This window comes from Spermophilus citellus (genome assembly GCF_964194105.1).
Source record: "Spermophilus citellus genome assembly, chromosome: 3".
Lineage (NCBI taxonomy): Eukaryota > Metazoa > Chordata > Mammalia > Rodentia > Sciuridae > Spermophilus > Spermophilus citellus.
Genome location: NC_138184.1, coordinates 75,242,394 through 75,260,492, shown reverse-complemented (window position 1 = coordinate 75,260,492; position 18,099 = coordinate 75,242,394). Strand labels below are relative to the sequence as shown.

The following is an 18,099-nucleotide window of genomic DNA, read 5'->3' as shown; positions in this document are numbered from 1 at the left end:
CTTTTCTTTTTTTTTTTTTTTTGTACTGGGAACATGCTATCTGTGAGCTTATCCCCAGCCTGTTTTTTTTTTTTTTAATTGGTTGTTCAAAACATTACAATGCTCTTGACATATCATATTTCATACATTTGATTCAAGTGGGTTATGAACTCCCATTTTTACCACATATACAGATTGCAGATTCACATTGGTTACACATCCTCGTTTATACATACTGCCATACTAGTGTCTATTGTATTTTGCTGCCTTAAAAAGAAAAAAAAGAAAGATTGTTGCAAATGAACCTAGACTAATTCTATAGGTTTAAAGAAGCCCCCAGATTTTCTTCTTGCTGTAGTCCTGATGAATTGCTGGTAGTTATCATATGGCCTGAAGGATGGTTCCAGGAATAGACCTTTGCCCTATTTCTGTTAGCTGAATCAACATCCAGAAATATTTCCTTGGTAGCAGTGCCACCACTCTTTTTTGTAAGATATGTGGCATTTCTGATGTAACTAGTTACTCAGTTACTGGGACTATCTTCAAAGTGGAGTGAGTACCTGTGTGACTGAGTGACCTGTTATTTATGTGACTGGAAGAACAGGTTGAAATGTTGGCATTGAATGTGCATTGCTGCCTTCCTTCTGTGGCCTCTTCATCTGTGGCAAGCAGTGTCTTTGAAGATTTACTATGGACTGTGCACTGAGCAGGCATGGTATCTCTTCTGAGGTGTGGATCTGGAGTTGCTGGTAGTTTGGTCTTAAACAGTGAGTATGTTTCCATTATAAAGCAGAATGTATACCTGCTCTTGCCAGTACATGCCTGCTGTTCATACCTTTGGCTCTGCTACTTTGGCAGGTTTGTGTAAGTAGGGGTATGTGTGTATGTGTGTGTGTGTGTGTGTGTGTGTGTGTGGTGTAGTTAGTGGGAAAGGTCAGGTGAGAAGTAAAATTATTTCGAAACACTTTGCCAGGGATTGGAGCAATTATTTTCATCTTAAAAAGAGGGTGGGGGAAGTCATTGATTAGAAATTGAAGTAAGAAGAGACAGAAGGAAAGAAGAAAATTATGAAAATGAACAGAAAAATTGAAAACATTCATGGGCTTTGAGGGCCTGTGGGTGTAGATCAGTTCTAAAGTGCTAATTGAGCATGTTTGAAGTCCCAGGATTGATTACCTAGCACTACAAAAAAAGGACAGGGTACTTTGAGACTTTTCATATTTGAGTGTTATTTTATTTTTCTGAGTTTTCTTATTTCATCTTTTCTTGGCACATGCTGCCACTCACAGCATGAATTCCTATAACTATGATGGAATATTGATGATTAACCAGTGTTTAGCTTTTAATTATTTAGACACCTTGTACACACACTCATCTATTCATGTGTAGACACCCAAACTTATGTATCTGTCACTGCTCAATATTCTCACAATCTCTTTCTTACAATATGCATTTTTCCACTTGTTTTATTTCAAATGTTGTTTGAAGCTAGAACTAGTTGAGAAGAGAAAGGACACTTGATCCAGAAGACCTCACTAATGATTAAGGCTTTTGTAAGTATAAAATGAAGTACTGCTGCTGTTCACGTTGAGTTTTGGGCAGGTTGTACTCACTCTTTTCAGGAGCGGTGACATCTGGTTTAATTCTTTGTCATAGCCAGTAAAGAGGATTCTTTTCCATGTTGAGGTAGTCTCCAAACCTCTGTACCTTTCAGGGTTTTTGTATACTAGTCAGGAGTTGATGGTTAGTTCTTATAGAAGTAATAAACTTTTTCTTTATTCTGGAGAATATTTTTTCCTAAAAATTGATAAATGTGAATTAATAAGCTTCAGTCACAATCTAAGTAATTGGTAACTTTCAATGACTATTTGTGATTTTATTTTTTTATGATCATAATCTTGTAGTATAAAAGTTATTAGGGCTAAAGGTATGGCTTATTGTTAACCATCTGAACAATCCGTCTCTTAAATTTGAAAGGTAAAGCTCGATGAAAACTAAATTTGAGCTAAAGATATAGACTGAGAAACTTAAGTCTTGACCTTGAGAAGTATGTGTTTTTCGATTGTAGTATTTCATTATTTTTATCTGAAATATTTTTAACAAATGATTTGCAATTTGCATCTGTTATTAAAAAGTAGGCTAAAAATGTTCCATCATCAATTTCATGGTTTTGGATTGTTGCTGATGGGGAGTGTTTATGTATAGGAATGCACATGTATTTATAGAATCTTGTAGCAAAACTAAAAGAAATAAGGAAAAAACCCCAGCAAATCTACCAGTAACTTAGTGAAAAATACAAGCTGGAAAGTACAGAGCTGTTTTTACTTTTTTGTTGCTTCATAGCTTACATACAAAGTTTACAAAGCATAGGTATTGAGCTTAATGAATCATTGCAAAGTGACAGTAGCTTTAATTTTCATTTACATTATTACATTGTGATTGAGCACATTTTCATATCTCTTTTTCTTTTGTTTTTTAAAGAGATAGGGTTTTACCTTGTTTCCCAGGCTGACCTAAAATTTCCAGGCTTAGGCCATCCTCCTGTTCCTTTTCTAGTAGCTGGCACTGTAGTCATGTACCACCATACCTGGTTCCCCAGTAATATCCTTTACCAAGATTCCCTACATGTTAATCTTTTATCATGATTACATGTTTTCCTCTACATACATATACATACATGTACACACACAATTTATATTTTTTAAAAACTGAGTGTAAATAGTAGACCTGATGGTTTTTTTTTTTTTAAAGAGAGAATTTTTTTAATATTTATTTTTTAGTTTTCGGTGGACACAACATCTTTGTATGTGGTGCTGAGGATCTGAGGATCAAACCCGGGCCGAACGCATGCCAGGCAAGCGCACTACCGCTTGAGCCACATCCCCAGCCCCGACCTGATGGTTCTTTACTGCTAAATATTTTAGAGTATATTTCTTAAAAAACAAGGACATTGTTTTATGTAGCTATAGTTAATTATAAAATCAAGAAATTAACATCGATAAAATGCTAGAATCTAATGTATTAAATTTCATCAATTCTGCTATCATTCATTATTGGAAAAAGGAAAAAAAAAAATTTTTTTTTTTTTTGGTCCAGGATCCAGTTCAAGATCATGTATTATATTTAGGAGTTTGAAATGGTTCCTCAGTTCAGGAATTTTTAAAGAGTACAGACTAGCTCTTTGGTAGACTGCCTCTCAGTTGGGTATGTCACTATTTCCTTTTAATCAAGTTTTTGCCTGAAATACCACAGAAGTGAGGTGTCCTTGGTGTAGCATTTCTGAGAGCAAGTAGCTTTGGTCTGTTCCATTACTGGGAATATTTGCTTGCATTGATTAAGATAGATAATATAGTGTAGGTTTCTCACCTGTTGGACTACTATGTTTTGTTTTGAGACTGTGTATTTTCTTTTTCACTATGCTTTTACCCTATTTTTAGCATTTTGGGATAATTCTTTACAGAATCAATTATTACTATGATTTTTGCCAAATCATAATTTTCTAACTCCATTATTCCTTAAACATTAAGTAGCTGGCTTTCCATTCTAAGGAGGAATTTACCCCCCAGCCACCCCGTACTTTTGTGTTAATTTGTATTAGTGAGGATTCATGGTGGACTCAGTCATAAATTGTTGTTAAAATAATTATTTTGATGCTCACATTGTCCCTGACTTATCCAGTGGGAGTGGCTTCATGTTGGTTCAAGCATCCTTTTGACATGTTCCTATTATTCTTTGAATCCTTTCTCAGTTTCTGGCACAGAAAGTTTTGTACTTTTCCAGCCCCAGGCTTAGAATCAACCATTTCTTAAAAAGAGGCCTTGTTCCTTTTAGTGGGAGATAGAACATAAAAACCAAGATCTGAAAGTTAGATGTGCTCATTACTTTTGGGAAACGAACACACACACACACACACAAATTTTTGTATTTTTCTTTTAAAATGTATTAGTTCATACTTATACTTCCACTTCCAAGGACTTGAGTCACAATAATCTTTTCTGTTATCTACAATATACATACTTAAATTCTTAATCCTAGAATGTACAGAAAATAATTTTGGAACTGCTGTTCCATACCATGAAAAAACCGATTCTATCAACAAAAGTTCAGTATTCATTTATCCATGCCTGATGCTGTGGCACATACCTATAATCCCAGGGACTTGAGAGGCTAAGGTAGGAGAATTACAAATTCAAGACCAGCCTCAGCAATTTAGTAAGACTATGTCTCAAAATAAAAGAATAAAAAGGGCTGGGGATGTTGCTCAGTGGTTTTAAAAAATTCATTTATACTTTTTAGGTTTTGGCTTGAGAGTTTGAAGATTCATGATCAAAATGCTGTGTTCATGACCTGGGGTTGTGGCTCAGTGGTAGAGCACTTGCCTCACATATGTGAGGCACTGGGTTCGATCCTCAGCACCACATAAAAATAAATAGAATAAAGATATCGTGCCCATGTATAACTAAAAAAAGAATATTTTAAAAACAATGCTGTGTTCAGAAGATTCTTGGGTTCTGTAATTAATTTGAAATATACTTAGTGCCACTTGTTTCTCCCATATTCTGTTTTAGCCCTCTGCCGATGTTACTTTAAATGATTTATTTTGAGTAAATGAAGCACTAACATAGTTTCAGAACTACATGGGAAGATGTATTCAGACAAGTGCCTCTTTCTTCCTCCATTCCTTCTCTTTTTTGGTACTGGGGACTGAACTCAGGGGCACTTGGCCACTGAGCCACATCCCCAGTCCAATTTTGTATTTTATTTAGAGACAGGGTCTCACTGAGTTGCTTAGCGCCTTGCAATTGCTGAGGCTGGCTTTGAACTGGCAATTCTCTGCCGCAGTCTGGCTGGGCACAATTCAGGAGCCACTTGTCAAAAGAAATGAACTTTATTTTTAGAACCACACACAGCCAAACAAAACACCTCCTCAGGAAAAACCTTCAGAGCCCAACTGCCACCACAGGCTTCCCACAAGCCTCTCAACCTCCCTCACTCCTCCTGCTCTTGAGGCTGATTGGCTGGGTCGTGTGGGCAGACCAAAAAAAGTCCCCCAATGAGCAGCTCCGTGGTCTGACAGGGCGGGGAAACAGCCCAATGAGCATTACCACAGAGGAGCCAATCAGTTGGCAGCTAGAAGTTTGCTGGGGCCGCTGTGAGCCAATCATCAACTGGCAGCTGGAAGTTTGCTGGGGCCCCTTCAGCTGTGGCTCTCAACAATTCTCCTGAGCCTCTGGGATTGTAGGGGTGTGCCACTCTCCATTTTGTCTTGCTCTGTTCTTGCTCCCTGGAGATAAACAGTTTGGTTTCCATTTATCCTTACAGTGTTATTTTTTACATAAATACAGATACATACTTATTTAGTTTTTTTGTAATTCGCTTATTTTCACTTAGTATATTCTAGAAAAGTCTCTATACCAATTTAAGCAATCTTGCCTTTTTTTTTTTTTTTTTTGGTACCAGGGATTGTACTCAGGGGCACTCTACCACTGAGCCACATCCCCAGCCCTATTTTGTATTTTATTTTTGTAGAATAAACAATGCAATGTCCTCTTTCCTGTAGTGATTCTGACTGTGGAAATGTACAGGGAAGCAGTCCCCTGGTGAACAAATTCCTGGGGAGGCAGGCAACAGGGGCTCTGTTTCTCACCCTTAGAATGCCCTGCAGTCTCTCCTAGGATCTAGTAAAATAACTAAATATATGTGCAATATCTAACTGGTATGGCAGTGCCCTGCTTGAGAAGCCTCTGTGCTAGAGCCTCATTCAACCTCGATTGCAGGCACATAGCTCCTAGGAGTAAAGGAACTTGCTTGCTAGATAACTACAACATTTCACTAAGCCCTGGTGCTTCTGGATCTGCCCATCTAACAGTAACTTTAGACAATGGACTTTCTTGAGAGCTGCACAAAGCTCCTGACATTGCATATTGTAACTGTGGAATGTAATTGAAACAATAATATAGTTATGCTATTAATGACCTAATGTAACCTATTGGTATAAATAAATACGGCCCCTTGGACAAGGAGCCACTTCTTTTCTGGCCTCTGCATCTTGTCTCTGTTTCTCTTTTTTCTGTTTCTCTTTTTATTTTCCTTTCAGGTCTTCCTGAGTTGCTTAAGTCCCTTGCTTTTGCTGAAGCTGGCTTTGAGCTCTCAATTCTCCTGTCTTAGCCTCCTGAGCTGCTGGGATTACAGGCATGTGCCACTGCACCCAGCTAATTCTATTCTTTTTCTCTAGCTGTTTAGTACTTCATTTTGGTCACTAAAGTATACTACATGCACTTTACTGTATATAGGCTCGTAAGGTATACCAATCTTTTGCAACCAGAAACAACACTATAATGAATAACCTTGTGCATATATATATTTTGTATTATTGAGGTATAACTTCAGGTTAAAACTCTGTATGTGCGATTACTAGGCAAAATGTGTATGCATGTGTAGTTTTTACATCAAGGTGGTTCCCACCTGCAGTTTAAAAGTGTACCTTTTTTTCTACTTTATTCCCAAAAGAGTGTGTTTTTATACTTTTCATTTTGCCAATCTGATAGATGACAAATGATACCTTAATCCCCAGTTTTTATGTTTTATTTAATTTTTTTTTATTTTTTGGTTTCTTTTTTGACATGCCAAGGGTTTTTAAAACTTTTTTAAATTAAAAATTTGTTTTAAGATTTTTAATTTTTATGTGTTCATATTGATCAGTTATTTGTAATTCAGGATTTTGAGTCATGTAGAAGATCTTGGACTTTATTTTTGATATGGTGTGAAATAGACCTTTTTAAAAAATATGCACTGGATCTAGCACCATTTACTGGAAAACCCATGTTTTCTGCGCTGCTTCTTTGGCTGTAAATAATGTTTCATTCTTTTTTTTTTTTGTACTTGGGATTAAATTCAGGGACACTTTACCACTGAGCTATATCCCTATTTCTTTTTAATTTTCAAGACAGGCTCTCACTGAGTTGCTGAGGCTGGCGTAGAACTTGCAATCCACAGATCCATTGCAGCCATACCCCTGGCTGTAAATTAGTTTCTATTTTTTTTGTAAATTAGTTTCTTTTTTTTTTTTTTTTTAAAGGGGGGGAGGGAGGGGGGAGGGAGGGGTGAGGGAGGGAGGGGGGAGGGAGGGAGGGGAGAGAGAATTTTTTTAATATTTATTTTTTTTTAGTTTTCGGCGGACACAACATCTTTGTTTGTATGTGGTGCTGAGGATCGAACCCGGGCCGCACGCATGCCAGGCGAGCGCGCTACGGCTTGAGCCACATCCCCAGCCCCGTAAATTAGTTTCTTAATGGACTCTTTTTGTATGTGTATGTATGTGTGGGGTACTAGAATTGAACTCACACATGTTAGGCAAGTACTACGTCCCCTACCCTTGGCTCTTTACCTTGTTTTACTGGTTTACTTTTGCCAGTACTATGAGATCTGAATTACTATTAGAGTTTGTGATTTGGTGCCCCACGGTATGTTTAACCTTGCCATTGCCCAAAGCCAAATTGTAACCAGAGAAGTGTGACGTTTAAGCCATTTTTCCACATAAGTGTTTTCAAATTAATTATTACAAAAGGAAAATTTAACTTAAGGAAGAAGAAAAATTAGTTGAAAGATAAATTTAATTAACAACAACAGAAAATGATTTATGTTGAATTCATATACTGGCTAATGGATGAAGGTGTATTGACAAGAAAGGGGACTCCATTTGAATTTTTTGGCATATTAGTTGATGGCCAGTTTTCTTTAGCAGGAACAATTCTTGTAGAATAAACAATGCAATGTCCTCTTTCCTTTTTATTCTAGATGTTCTAGATTTTTTATAATGTGACAACCCTAAATTCCCACAATTTAATTCTATTTAATTTTTTGAAAACATTGATGCCTTTTCTGCCTTATTTTATTTTTTTGTAAATTAGTTTCTTAATGGACGGAGCTGCTGGGATTACAGGCATGTGCCACTGCACCCAGCCTGGAATCAACCCAGGCCCTTGAGCATTCTAGAATAGTGCTATACCACTGAGTTACTCTACCAACCCCTCTGCCTCTTTTTAAATAAGATATTTTGACCAAATTAATGGTACTGTATTATAATTTCCATAAGTGAGTGCTGAAAACCGAAATTTCCATATGGAGTCACTGACATTTAGAACTGAAAGAGACTTTAGAAATTAGTTACTTGTGAACCATTTTAATTTGTAGAAATGAACTTATCATTATCTAACTAAGAGAGCATGGCTGTGTATAGATTAAGACAGTATAAATTACTTGGCCAACTTGTACCTTCACCTTAAAGAGGAAAAGTTTTCCAGTACTTTATTTAAATGTAGTTTTATTAAATGTAGTTTTTCTAGCCAGGTGCAATGGCGCGTGCCTATAATCCCAGATCCTTGGGAGGCTGAGGCAGAAGGATCATGAATGTAGGCCCACCTGGGCAACGTAGTGAGACCCTGTCTTGATAAAGGGAAAAAAGTAGGTTTTCTTTATTCTTCAGCTTTTTAACTCCTGTGTTTTCTCTCATTTATAGGAGAAATAAAAACAAATTTCTTCACTATTTTTTTAAAATAAAAATTTTAAAGCCTGTTCCATTATTCATAGTGTTACTTTTAGTCATCTTTATAAAAGATGAAGAAATGTCACAAGTGGTCTCTCAAGGGATGTAATCATTGAGACAAGCTAACCCTTGCTTTAACAAAGAAGTTTCTAATTTTAATTGATATATTACCCAGGCTTAAACAGAGGATGTCCTTTCAATGTTTTTTAAAATATTTTTTTCATTCTAGGTTGATACAATATCTTTATTTTATTTATTTTTATGCAGTTATGAGGCTCGAACCCAGTGCCACTGAGCCACAACTCAGCCCCTTCAATGTTTTTCTTTTAATTTTGATATAAGTTTGACTCTTAGAGAACTACATAATAAAGATAAATTTAGGAATAATTTCTTTTAGAAATTATTTTCAGTGAGTCACTTTAGAGTAGTGAAGATTATTTGCCTCTCAATGATCCCTAGAAATTTCAAGGTGGCACTTTCTGTGGCAGTATAGAACTGTCTTGAGATGCCCATGTGGTTTCACTGAGAAGATTCCTCTTTATGAGTCATGTCCCAGATGACAGTAACAAGGATGATGTCTTTACTTCTTCCCAGCCCTCACTGAATCTGGTATATGTGGGTGCACAGCAGGCATCCATAAAATCTTTGATTACATGTTATGATTTTAGTGTCTTAAAACTGTATGATTGTTTAGAAACCATAAAAAGATTTTGTTTCTATAGCACAGTATGCTTACAAAATGAATGAACGTCTTTATATAGCTCTTAAAATCAGTATAAAAGTAAAGAACTTTGTTTAATCTTGAAATATTTAGTCTTGCTTCATCTAGTTTTTATTTTCTGTTGCTTCTAGACCAAGAGTAGTGATGACCTTTTAGCTGGAATGGCTGGAGGGGTAACAGTGACTAATGGTGTTAAAGGAAAGAAAAGTACCTGCCCATCTGCAGCACCTTCAGCATCTGCCCCTGCCATGACCACTGTGGAGAACAAGTCCAAGATTAGCACAGGTATGGCATTCAGTGTGGATTTTTTCCCATTTTTTTATTGGTATATTATAGTTGTACATAATGGTGGGATTTGTTGTTACATACTCATACATACATCCAGCATAACAATATAATTTGGCTAGTATCATTCCCCAGTATTTCCCCTTTCCCTCCAGTTTGAGATATTGATTGCCTTTTGTTTGAGTAGGCATAGTGTGCGTTATTGTTTGGGGCATTCCATCTAATTACGAAACAATTAAAAAGAAAAGAGAAAAATTTCAAACATATGCAAAAGTAGACATGTTGTACTCATTATCTTTATCAATTCATAACCATTCTTAGGTCCTTAATAACCATCCTTCCCACTTATTTTATTTATTTATTTTTAGTGATGGGGATTGAACTCAGAGCCTTGCTTATGCTAAGCAAGCACTACATTCCTAATCCTTAATAATAAAATTTGAAGTTATTTCCAGACATGATATAATTTCATCCATAAAATTTAATTATTTTTGAAAGATAAAGATTCTTTTAAAAACAATCACAATACCATTATCATTTCTTAAAATAATTATTAATTATTCTTTAAATCATAAGTTAGTAAATGCTAGATTTTCACCTCTAAATTTTTTTTTTTTTCTCTAAATTTTTTTTAAAACTGTTTTTATTCGTGACAGGATTCACTTAAGGGCCATATACAGTAATTGGCTGATGTGTGTCTTAAGTCTGCTTTTTTAAATCTATAGGTTAACCCCCCCTTTTTTTGCAGTTTAATTTTTATAGAAACTGACTTTTGACCTGTAGTATTTCCTAATATCAAAATTTTGATATCAGAACATTCTCATGATGTCCTTGAGTATTACCCTTTGTCCTCTGTATTCACTGTAAGTGGCATTAGACCTAGAGCCCTGATAGGACAGATTCAGATTCCTTTTTAAAAAATAAATAAACAAAAGCAAGACTCCTGGGGCTTGGGTTGTGACACAGTGGTAGAGCTCTTGCCTGGCACATGTGAGGCACTGGGTTTGATCCTCAGCACCACATAAAAATAAATAAATAAATAAAGGTATTGTATCCATCTACTACTAAAAATATTTTTAAAAAAAGAGACTCTTTTATGAGTTGTGGTATGATTGACTTATTGTCCATCATTCTGTGATGTAAGCCTTTATTGATTAGTACCTAGATTGATCATTCAAATTAAATGGCAGCTGTTTTTATATTTGCTAGAATTGATAAATTTACTCATTCTACAGTTTAAGGAAGAATGCTATTATATTTTGCTTTTTATACTCAGAAAACAAAAACCTTCAAGGCTTCCATAAGATCATATGATTGTAGTAAAGTTTATAAAAGTAAGTTGGCAAAAATTACCCCAGAACCTCTTCTGTCATCATGACATCACTTAGGCTGTTATCCACTGTTGTATGTGTTAGACTTTCCTAGCCCAGGTTTACTGTTTCCCCTCATTCATTCGATTTGACCTTCTGCAGGTTGTTTCTTTCATCACAGATAACACCCCACCGTTCATTTTAATAGTGCTGTGGTATGATTAACAAGATGGAATATTTCAGTCCTTACTTTTTATAGGCATTAGTTCATTTTATCCTTAACTGCAGCCCTATGAAAAAAAGACTGTTATTATCTTCATTTTTAGAGACAAGAAAGCTATACTTAAGCTAAGTTTAAGTATCTTGCCAAAGGCCATGCATTAATTTACTCAATGAATGTTTACTGGGGACCCATTTTGTACTGGGCCTTTGTTGCAGACTTGGTGGTGGAGCAACACTGAACTTTTGGTCTTTTACGCTGGGGTCATCACTACATTTAGTACTCTAGCTTTTATGGTAAAAAAGAAACAGTAAATTAAATACTCTATTGATTATTTGTGTCTTTTCCCATTTCTAACCTTTAGAATTGTATTGAGAGAGATTCCAGAGGTTTTACATTTTTCTGACCATTATCACCTGACCTCAGGATTCAGTTATCGCCTCCCTGGAATAGTGGCCCTAATATGGGTTTGTACATCTGTCTAGGGCCACCATAACAAAGTACCATAGACTGATTTGCTTACACAACAGAAATTTATTTTCTTTGGTATTGGGGATTGAACCCAGGGATGTTTAATAACTAAGCCACATCCCCAGCCCTTTTTTTAATATTTTATTAGAGACAGGTCCTCTCTAAGTTGCTTAGGGCCTAACTAAGTTGCTGAGACTGGTCTTGAATTTGCAGTCTTCCTGCCTCAGCCTCCCAAGCTGTTGGTGTTACAGGTGTGTATCACTGTGCCCAGACCAGAAATTTATTTTCTTACAATTCTGAAATCTGAAGATCAAGGTGTTAGCAGGTTTGGTTTTCCTGGGGTCTCTCTCCTTAGCTTGCAGATGACTGATTTTTCATTATGTTCCCATGTGGCCGGCCCTTTGCCTGTGTCCGAATACCTTCTACAAGACATCAGACATACTGGTTTAGGGCCCTCTGTAACAGTCTTATCCTAACTTTATTACTTCTTTAACTAACTCACTTATCCTGTCTGCAAATGCAGTTGCATTCTGAGGTTCTAGGCATTAGGGCTTCAATATATAAATTTGCAGTGATGGTGGTAGGGGGTGGCACAGTGTACCCTTAGCAGTACTCTTAATTCTTTATCTGCTCTGCCTTTACCTATTCCCAGAGACTTCCCTAAGGCTGTTTGATTTCAGTGTGCCAGTTCTAGTTCAGACTGTTCTGCTGTAACGCTCATTACTGTAATCCCAGGAGGGGAATTTCTCTTGTTCTTGTTCCGCATTTTCTTCTCTCCTCTTTACTTCTCTTTTCATTTGGGGGACATTGTCAATCCTTGTTTTCATTCTGGGCTCCTTTACTTTCATTTTTCAGCCATTCACATCTTTGTTTTTTTGGCGAGGCTTTTGGTTTAGATAAGAAGGACAATGGTACCATTTATAGAAAATGGAACAAAAATTGGGGCTGGGTTGTGGCTCAGCGGTAGAGTGGTCGCCTAGCACGTGCGAGGCCCTGGGTTCGATCCTCAGCACCACATACAAATAAATAAATAAAGATATTGTGACCAACTAAAACATAAATATAAAAAAAAGAAAAAGAAAATGGAACAAGAATTAATGTTGGAGAAAAGTTAAGCCGTCCGTTTCCTCTTTGGGTCTCCATTTATACTTGTTTCTCCTAATCCTGTCACTCTGCCTTCAAAATCTGTCACAGATTTATTGTCCTGTCTCATTCTTACTGCTGCCCCCCTAGTGTAGGCCCCCTTTACTTTTACTACTTTATCTTCCCACATCTGTCTTCTACTGTTCTTTCTTCCTTATTTGTTGTAGATAGCACAAAAAAACTTTTTCCCTTATGTTTATTCCCTGCTCAAGAATGTTGACTTGTGGTGACTCACTGAATTCTGCCTGGTTCAGGGCTCTGTAGTTGGTATATGCATTCATATACCACAGTTAGGTTCTGTTAACTGTGTCAACTTACCTTTTGGTGTGCATGCTTGCTTATACTTTCTTATCTTTGTCGGTTTCATGGCCAGCTTGAATTCCCTCTCCTCCTCTGTATCTGGTCAAGGCAAAATTAGTGGCCATCTGCCTATATCACAGAGATCACTCATCCCTGTTATGTCTATAATCTCGGTGACCAACATATGAAGGTTCTTTAGAAATACATAGATTAGATCTAGGTTTTATTTTTAAGAGTAAGGAATATCCTATTACTTAGGTGTTTATAGATATTTAAACATATTTTTTTTTAATTAAATGATCATGTTGATTGCTTTCAGAGGTTTAAAATTTTAGTAGTTAAGAAAGAGTTTGGCCAGACAGGTGGTGTATACCTGTAATCCCAGTGGCTCAGGAGGCTGAGGCAGGAGAATCAGGAGTTCAAAGCCAGCCTCAGCAAAAGCAAGGTGCTAAGCAACTCTGTGAGACCCTGTCTCTAAATAGAATACAAAATAGGGGGGCTGGGGTTGTAGCTCAGTGATAGGGCACTTGCCTAGCATGTGTGAGGCAGTGAGTTTGATTCTCAGCACCATATTTAAATAAATAAAATAAAGTCCATCAACAACTAAAAAAAAAATATTTTTTAAAAAAAGTACAAAATAGGGCTGGGGATGTGGCTCACTGAGTTCAATCCCTGGTCCCCCACACCCCCACAAAAAAAGAGTGATTGTGTATTTATTTTTTTGATATTAGATATTGAACCTAGTGATGCTCTACCACTGAGCTACATCCCCACCCCTTTTAAAAATTATTATTATTTTTTTATTTTGAGACATTCTCATTAGGTTGCTGAGGGTAGCCTTGAACTTGGGATCCTCCTGGTTTAGTCTCCCAAGCTGCTGGGATTACAGGCTTGTACCACCAGGCCTAGTAAAAAGAGTGTGATTTGTAGCAGGTTTGATTAATGCATCATCATCATTTAACATTAACACATCATTATTTTACTATGAGAAGTAATATAGCCAACTGTGAAGTTGCAGGTTCTGCAGCCAAACTGCCTGGTTTTGCATCTTGGTTCAGTTATCACCTGTGGGGTAAATTCTTTAAAATCTCTGAGTCTGACTTTTTATTAAAATGTAAAATGGGGTGATAATAGCATCAACCTCAGAGTAACGAGGCTTATTTAAATTTATGTTTGTGAGGTGGTAGGTTTTTTTTTTTCCTTTTGTATGTATATTGTGCTGGGAATTGGACCCAGGACCTTGTGTATGTTAAGTAAACACTCTACCTCTGAACTGTATCCCCAGCACACTCTGAATTGTTATTGTGCATGATATGTGCTAGCTATTGTCATGATTTTTGTTACTGTTTATGTGGCATTCAATGATGTGAAACCTTTTGTATTTACTTTAGTCATCATTTTTGTAGTTATTGCCTAGGTTTTTTGTTTATCCTAAAGCCGTCTTTCCCTTCTTGCTATCCTATTTCTGTAGTTAGTTTGCTACTTGACTGACTAATCATAGAATACCTTCATCTAACTTTCCCTAAAATACTTGCCCCTGGCCCACTGTTTAAATCTCTGCTTTGGGATTTGAGTTAATGTGTGCATCTTTATTAGGTAGCAGCTTTATTGAGATAATTTACATTCCATAAAATTTATCCTTTTAAAGTATAAAATTATAAAACTTCTTTGTCATTGCTCACAGAAAGATGAACAAGTTTCTGATTTTGAGGAAACCGGATCTTAAAGAGACTATAAGTCAAGATTAATGTATGTTCAAATTAAGTGTAGATCCCTTGCTTCCATCTTATTAGACCTGGGGCAGGAATTATATGCTTTTTTTGGTTAATATTTTTGCCTTAAATTCTTTGTTTTAAACATGCAGGCACAACTTCATCCAAGCGGAGCACTTCTGCAGGTAGTAAAGAATCTAGTTCTACTAGAGAAAGATTACGTGAACGTACTCGGCTAAACCAGAGCAAAAAACTACCTTCTGCGGGTCAGGGAGCTAATGATGTGGCTTTGGCTAAACGTTCCCGCAGTCGCATTACTGCTGAATGTGATGTTCGAATGAGCAAGTCTAAATCGGACAATCAGATCAGTGACAAAGCTGCTTTGGAAGCCAAAGTGAAAGATCTCCTCGCACTGGCAAAGACCAAAGATGTGGAAATTTTACATTTAAGAAATGAACTTCGAGACATGCGTGCTCAGCTGGGCATTAATGAAGATCATTTTGAGGGCGATGAAAAATCTGAGGAGAAGGAAACAATTATTGCTCACCAGCCTACTGATGTGGAGTCTACTTTATTGCAGTTGCAGGAACAGAATACTGCCATCCGTGAAGAACTCAACCAGCTGAAAAATGAAAACAGAATGTTAAAGGACAGGTTGAATGCATTGGGCTTTTCCTTAGAGCAGAGGTTAGACAATTCCGAAAAATTATTTGGCTATCAGTCCCTGAGCCCAGAAATTGCCACTGGTAACCAGAGTGATGGAGGAGGAACTCTGACTTCTTCAGTGGAAGGCTCTGCCCCTGGGTCAGTGGAGGATCTCTTGAGTCAGGATGAAAATACGCTCATGGACCATCAGCATAGTAACTCTATGGACAACCTAGACAGTGAATGCAGTGAGGTTTACCAACCCCTCACTTCAAGCGATGATGCTCTGGATGCACCGTCATCTTCAGAGTCAGAGGGCATCCCCAGCATAGAGCGCTCTCGGAAAGGGAGCAGTGGGAATGCAAGTGAGGTGTCTGTTGCTTGCTTGACAGAACGAATACACCAGATGGAAGAGAACCAGCACAGTACGAGCGAGGAACTTCAAGCAACTCTGCAAGAACTAGCTGATTTACAGCAGATTACCCAAGAACTGAATAGTGAAAATGAAAGGCTTGGGGAGGAAAAAGTCATTCTTATGGAATCCTTATGTCAACAAAGTGATAAGTTAGAACACTTTAGTCGACAGATTGAATATTTTCGTTCCCTTCTAGATGAGCATCACATTTCTTATGTTATAGATGAAGATGTAAAAAGTGGACGTTATATGGAGTTAGAACAACGTTATATGGATTTAGCTGAGAATGCCCGTTTTGAACGAGAACAGCTTCTAGGTGTTCAGCAGCATTTAAGTAATACTTTGAAAATGGCAGAACAGGATAACAAGGAAGCTCAAGAAATGATAGGTGCACTCAAAGAACGTAGTCACCACATGGAGCGAATTATTGAATCTGAGCAGAAGGGCAAGGCAGCCTTGGCAGCCACATTAGAGGAGTACAAAGCCACAGTGGCTAGTGACCAGATAGAGATGAATCGCCTGAAAGCCCAGCTAGAGAATGAAAAGCAGAAAGTGGCTGAGCTATATTCTATCCATAACTCTGGAGATAAATCTGATATTCAGGATCTCCTGGAGAGTGTTAGACTGGACAAAGAAAAAGCAGAGACTTTGGCTAGTAGCCTACAGGAAGATCTGGCTCATACCCGAAATGATGCTAATAGATTGCAGGACACTATTGCTAAGGTATTGTTTAAGTAAATAAAAATGTTTTGGATCAACATTATACAGTTTACACAACATACTTATTGAGAGCCAGGAGCACTTATTTAATGTGTCGTTAGTTTTTCTTTAAGGTATTTTTTTTAAAGCTTGAGAATGGTTTTCTTAGAATAGCATGAAAAGTTTTTTTTTTTTTTTAATAATGTCATTTCCACTTGCATTTCACTACTATTTTCCTTCCTGTGAAAGGATGGGGCTAGAGTTAATAACACCAGAATTTGTGCTTAGTTGTGGGTATGCCTATGAGGCCTGTCATGGAATTCTACTTCTTCATCTCTAATATACTTTGGCATAAGATAGATAGAGCACAGTATTTTAGTCTATAGGATCAGCAGTGCCTGCCATTTCTTATCCTGTTATAATTATAATTTTTCAAATAGTTTTGTTGTGAATTTAAAGTATTTGTAGATTATAGGGGCTTCTATTTCTTGGAGGCTAGGATATAATGCTGGTAGAGACCTTAGAGATTATCCACCCAACCTCCCTATTTTACAGTCATGCAGTATAATAATGAGGGCTCAGTCAGAACTGCTACCCTGAGTCGCTAATATTTTGGCCAAGGCTCTATCCAATGTGGTTGCTGCATGGGGTTATCTAGTTATCCTGTCTCACATTTTATTTATTTATTTTTTTGTTTAAGTGAAATGATTTAAAAAAAAACTTTATTAGTGGTTGATGGGTCTTTATTTTACTTATTTATTTACACGAAATGCTGAGAATTGAACCCAGTGCCTCACATAATGCTAGGCAAGTGCTCTACCACTGAGCCACAACCCCAGCCCAAGTGAAATGATTTTTAAAGGGAAAAGTATTAGTAAATCTTTGGCTAAAACTTTAATAACTTTAATTTTTAAAATGATCACTTTCAGAGATACAATTTAGAAGATGTGTGTTATTTCTTGGAGCATGTATGTTGAGGGGACACTATGAACTAATACTTCAGTAAAGGCACTATTTGATTGATTGATCAATTGCCTTTTTTTTTTTTTTTTAAAGGATGGAACCCAGGTGGCTGTACCACTGAACTGTATCCCCAGCCTTTTTTTTTTTTTTTTTTTGAGATAGGGTCTCTGAGTTGCCCACACTGTCCTCAAATTTGTGATCCTTCTGAATTTGTCTCCAACATATCTGGGTATATAGATGCATGCCACCATGATTCATTTATTTGAAAAAAAAATTATTTTCATGTTCTGTTTGATTTGGTCACAAATCAGTTTTTCAGGAGAACATTTAAAAAAATATTTTTAGTTGTAGATGGACACAATACCTTTATTTTATTTATGTATCTATGTATGTGGTGCTGAGGTTCAAACCCAGTACTTCACATGTGCTAGGCAAGCGCTCTACCACTGGGTTACAACTCCAGCCCAAGAAAGCATGTTAATCATTAATCACATATATGCATTTGGCCCAAACTTCAAAGAAGGGAAAATTTATTTATAATTTCCTCTTAAGTAACCTGTTTAAGTTTGTGATACATCAGTATAATTTCTTTTGGCAATATTGCAACACTTTATGCTTTAAAACATGTAAAATTTTGTATTGTGGAGTAATAAAAATTTTTTTTTTAAGTTGTAGATGGACACAATATCTT

At 36.8% G+C, this 18,099-nt stretch overlaps 1 protein-coding gene across 6 annotated transcripts in view; it reads left to right on the top strand.

Moving 5' to 3' along the window:
- SPECC1L (sperm antigen with calponin homology and coiled-coil domains 1 like) overlaps window positions 1-18,099 on the top strand; it is a 146,100-nt gene that overhangs the window by 40,830 nt on the left and 87,171 nt on the right. For 5 of the 6 annotated variants that reach the window (XM_081287184.1, XM_081287186.1, XM_081287185.1 and 2 more), the window contains 2 exons: window positions 9,377-9,530; window positions 14,839-16,469. In XM_081287184.1, coding sequence (XP_081143310.1) covers window positions 9,377-9,530; window positions 14,839-16,469 — 1,785 coding nt within the window. Of the gene's footprint in view, window positions 1-9,376; window positions 9,531-14,838; window positions 16,470-18,099 lie in introns of those variants that run through there. The other variant, XM_081287189.1, reaches the window with a different exon arrangement.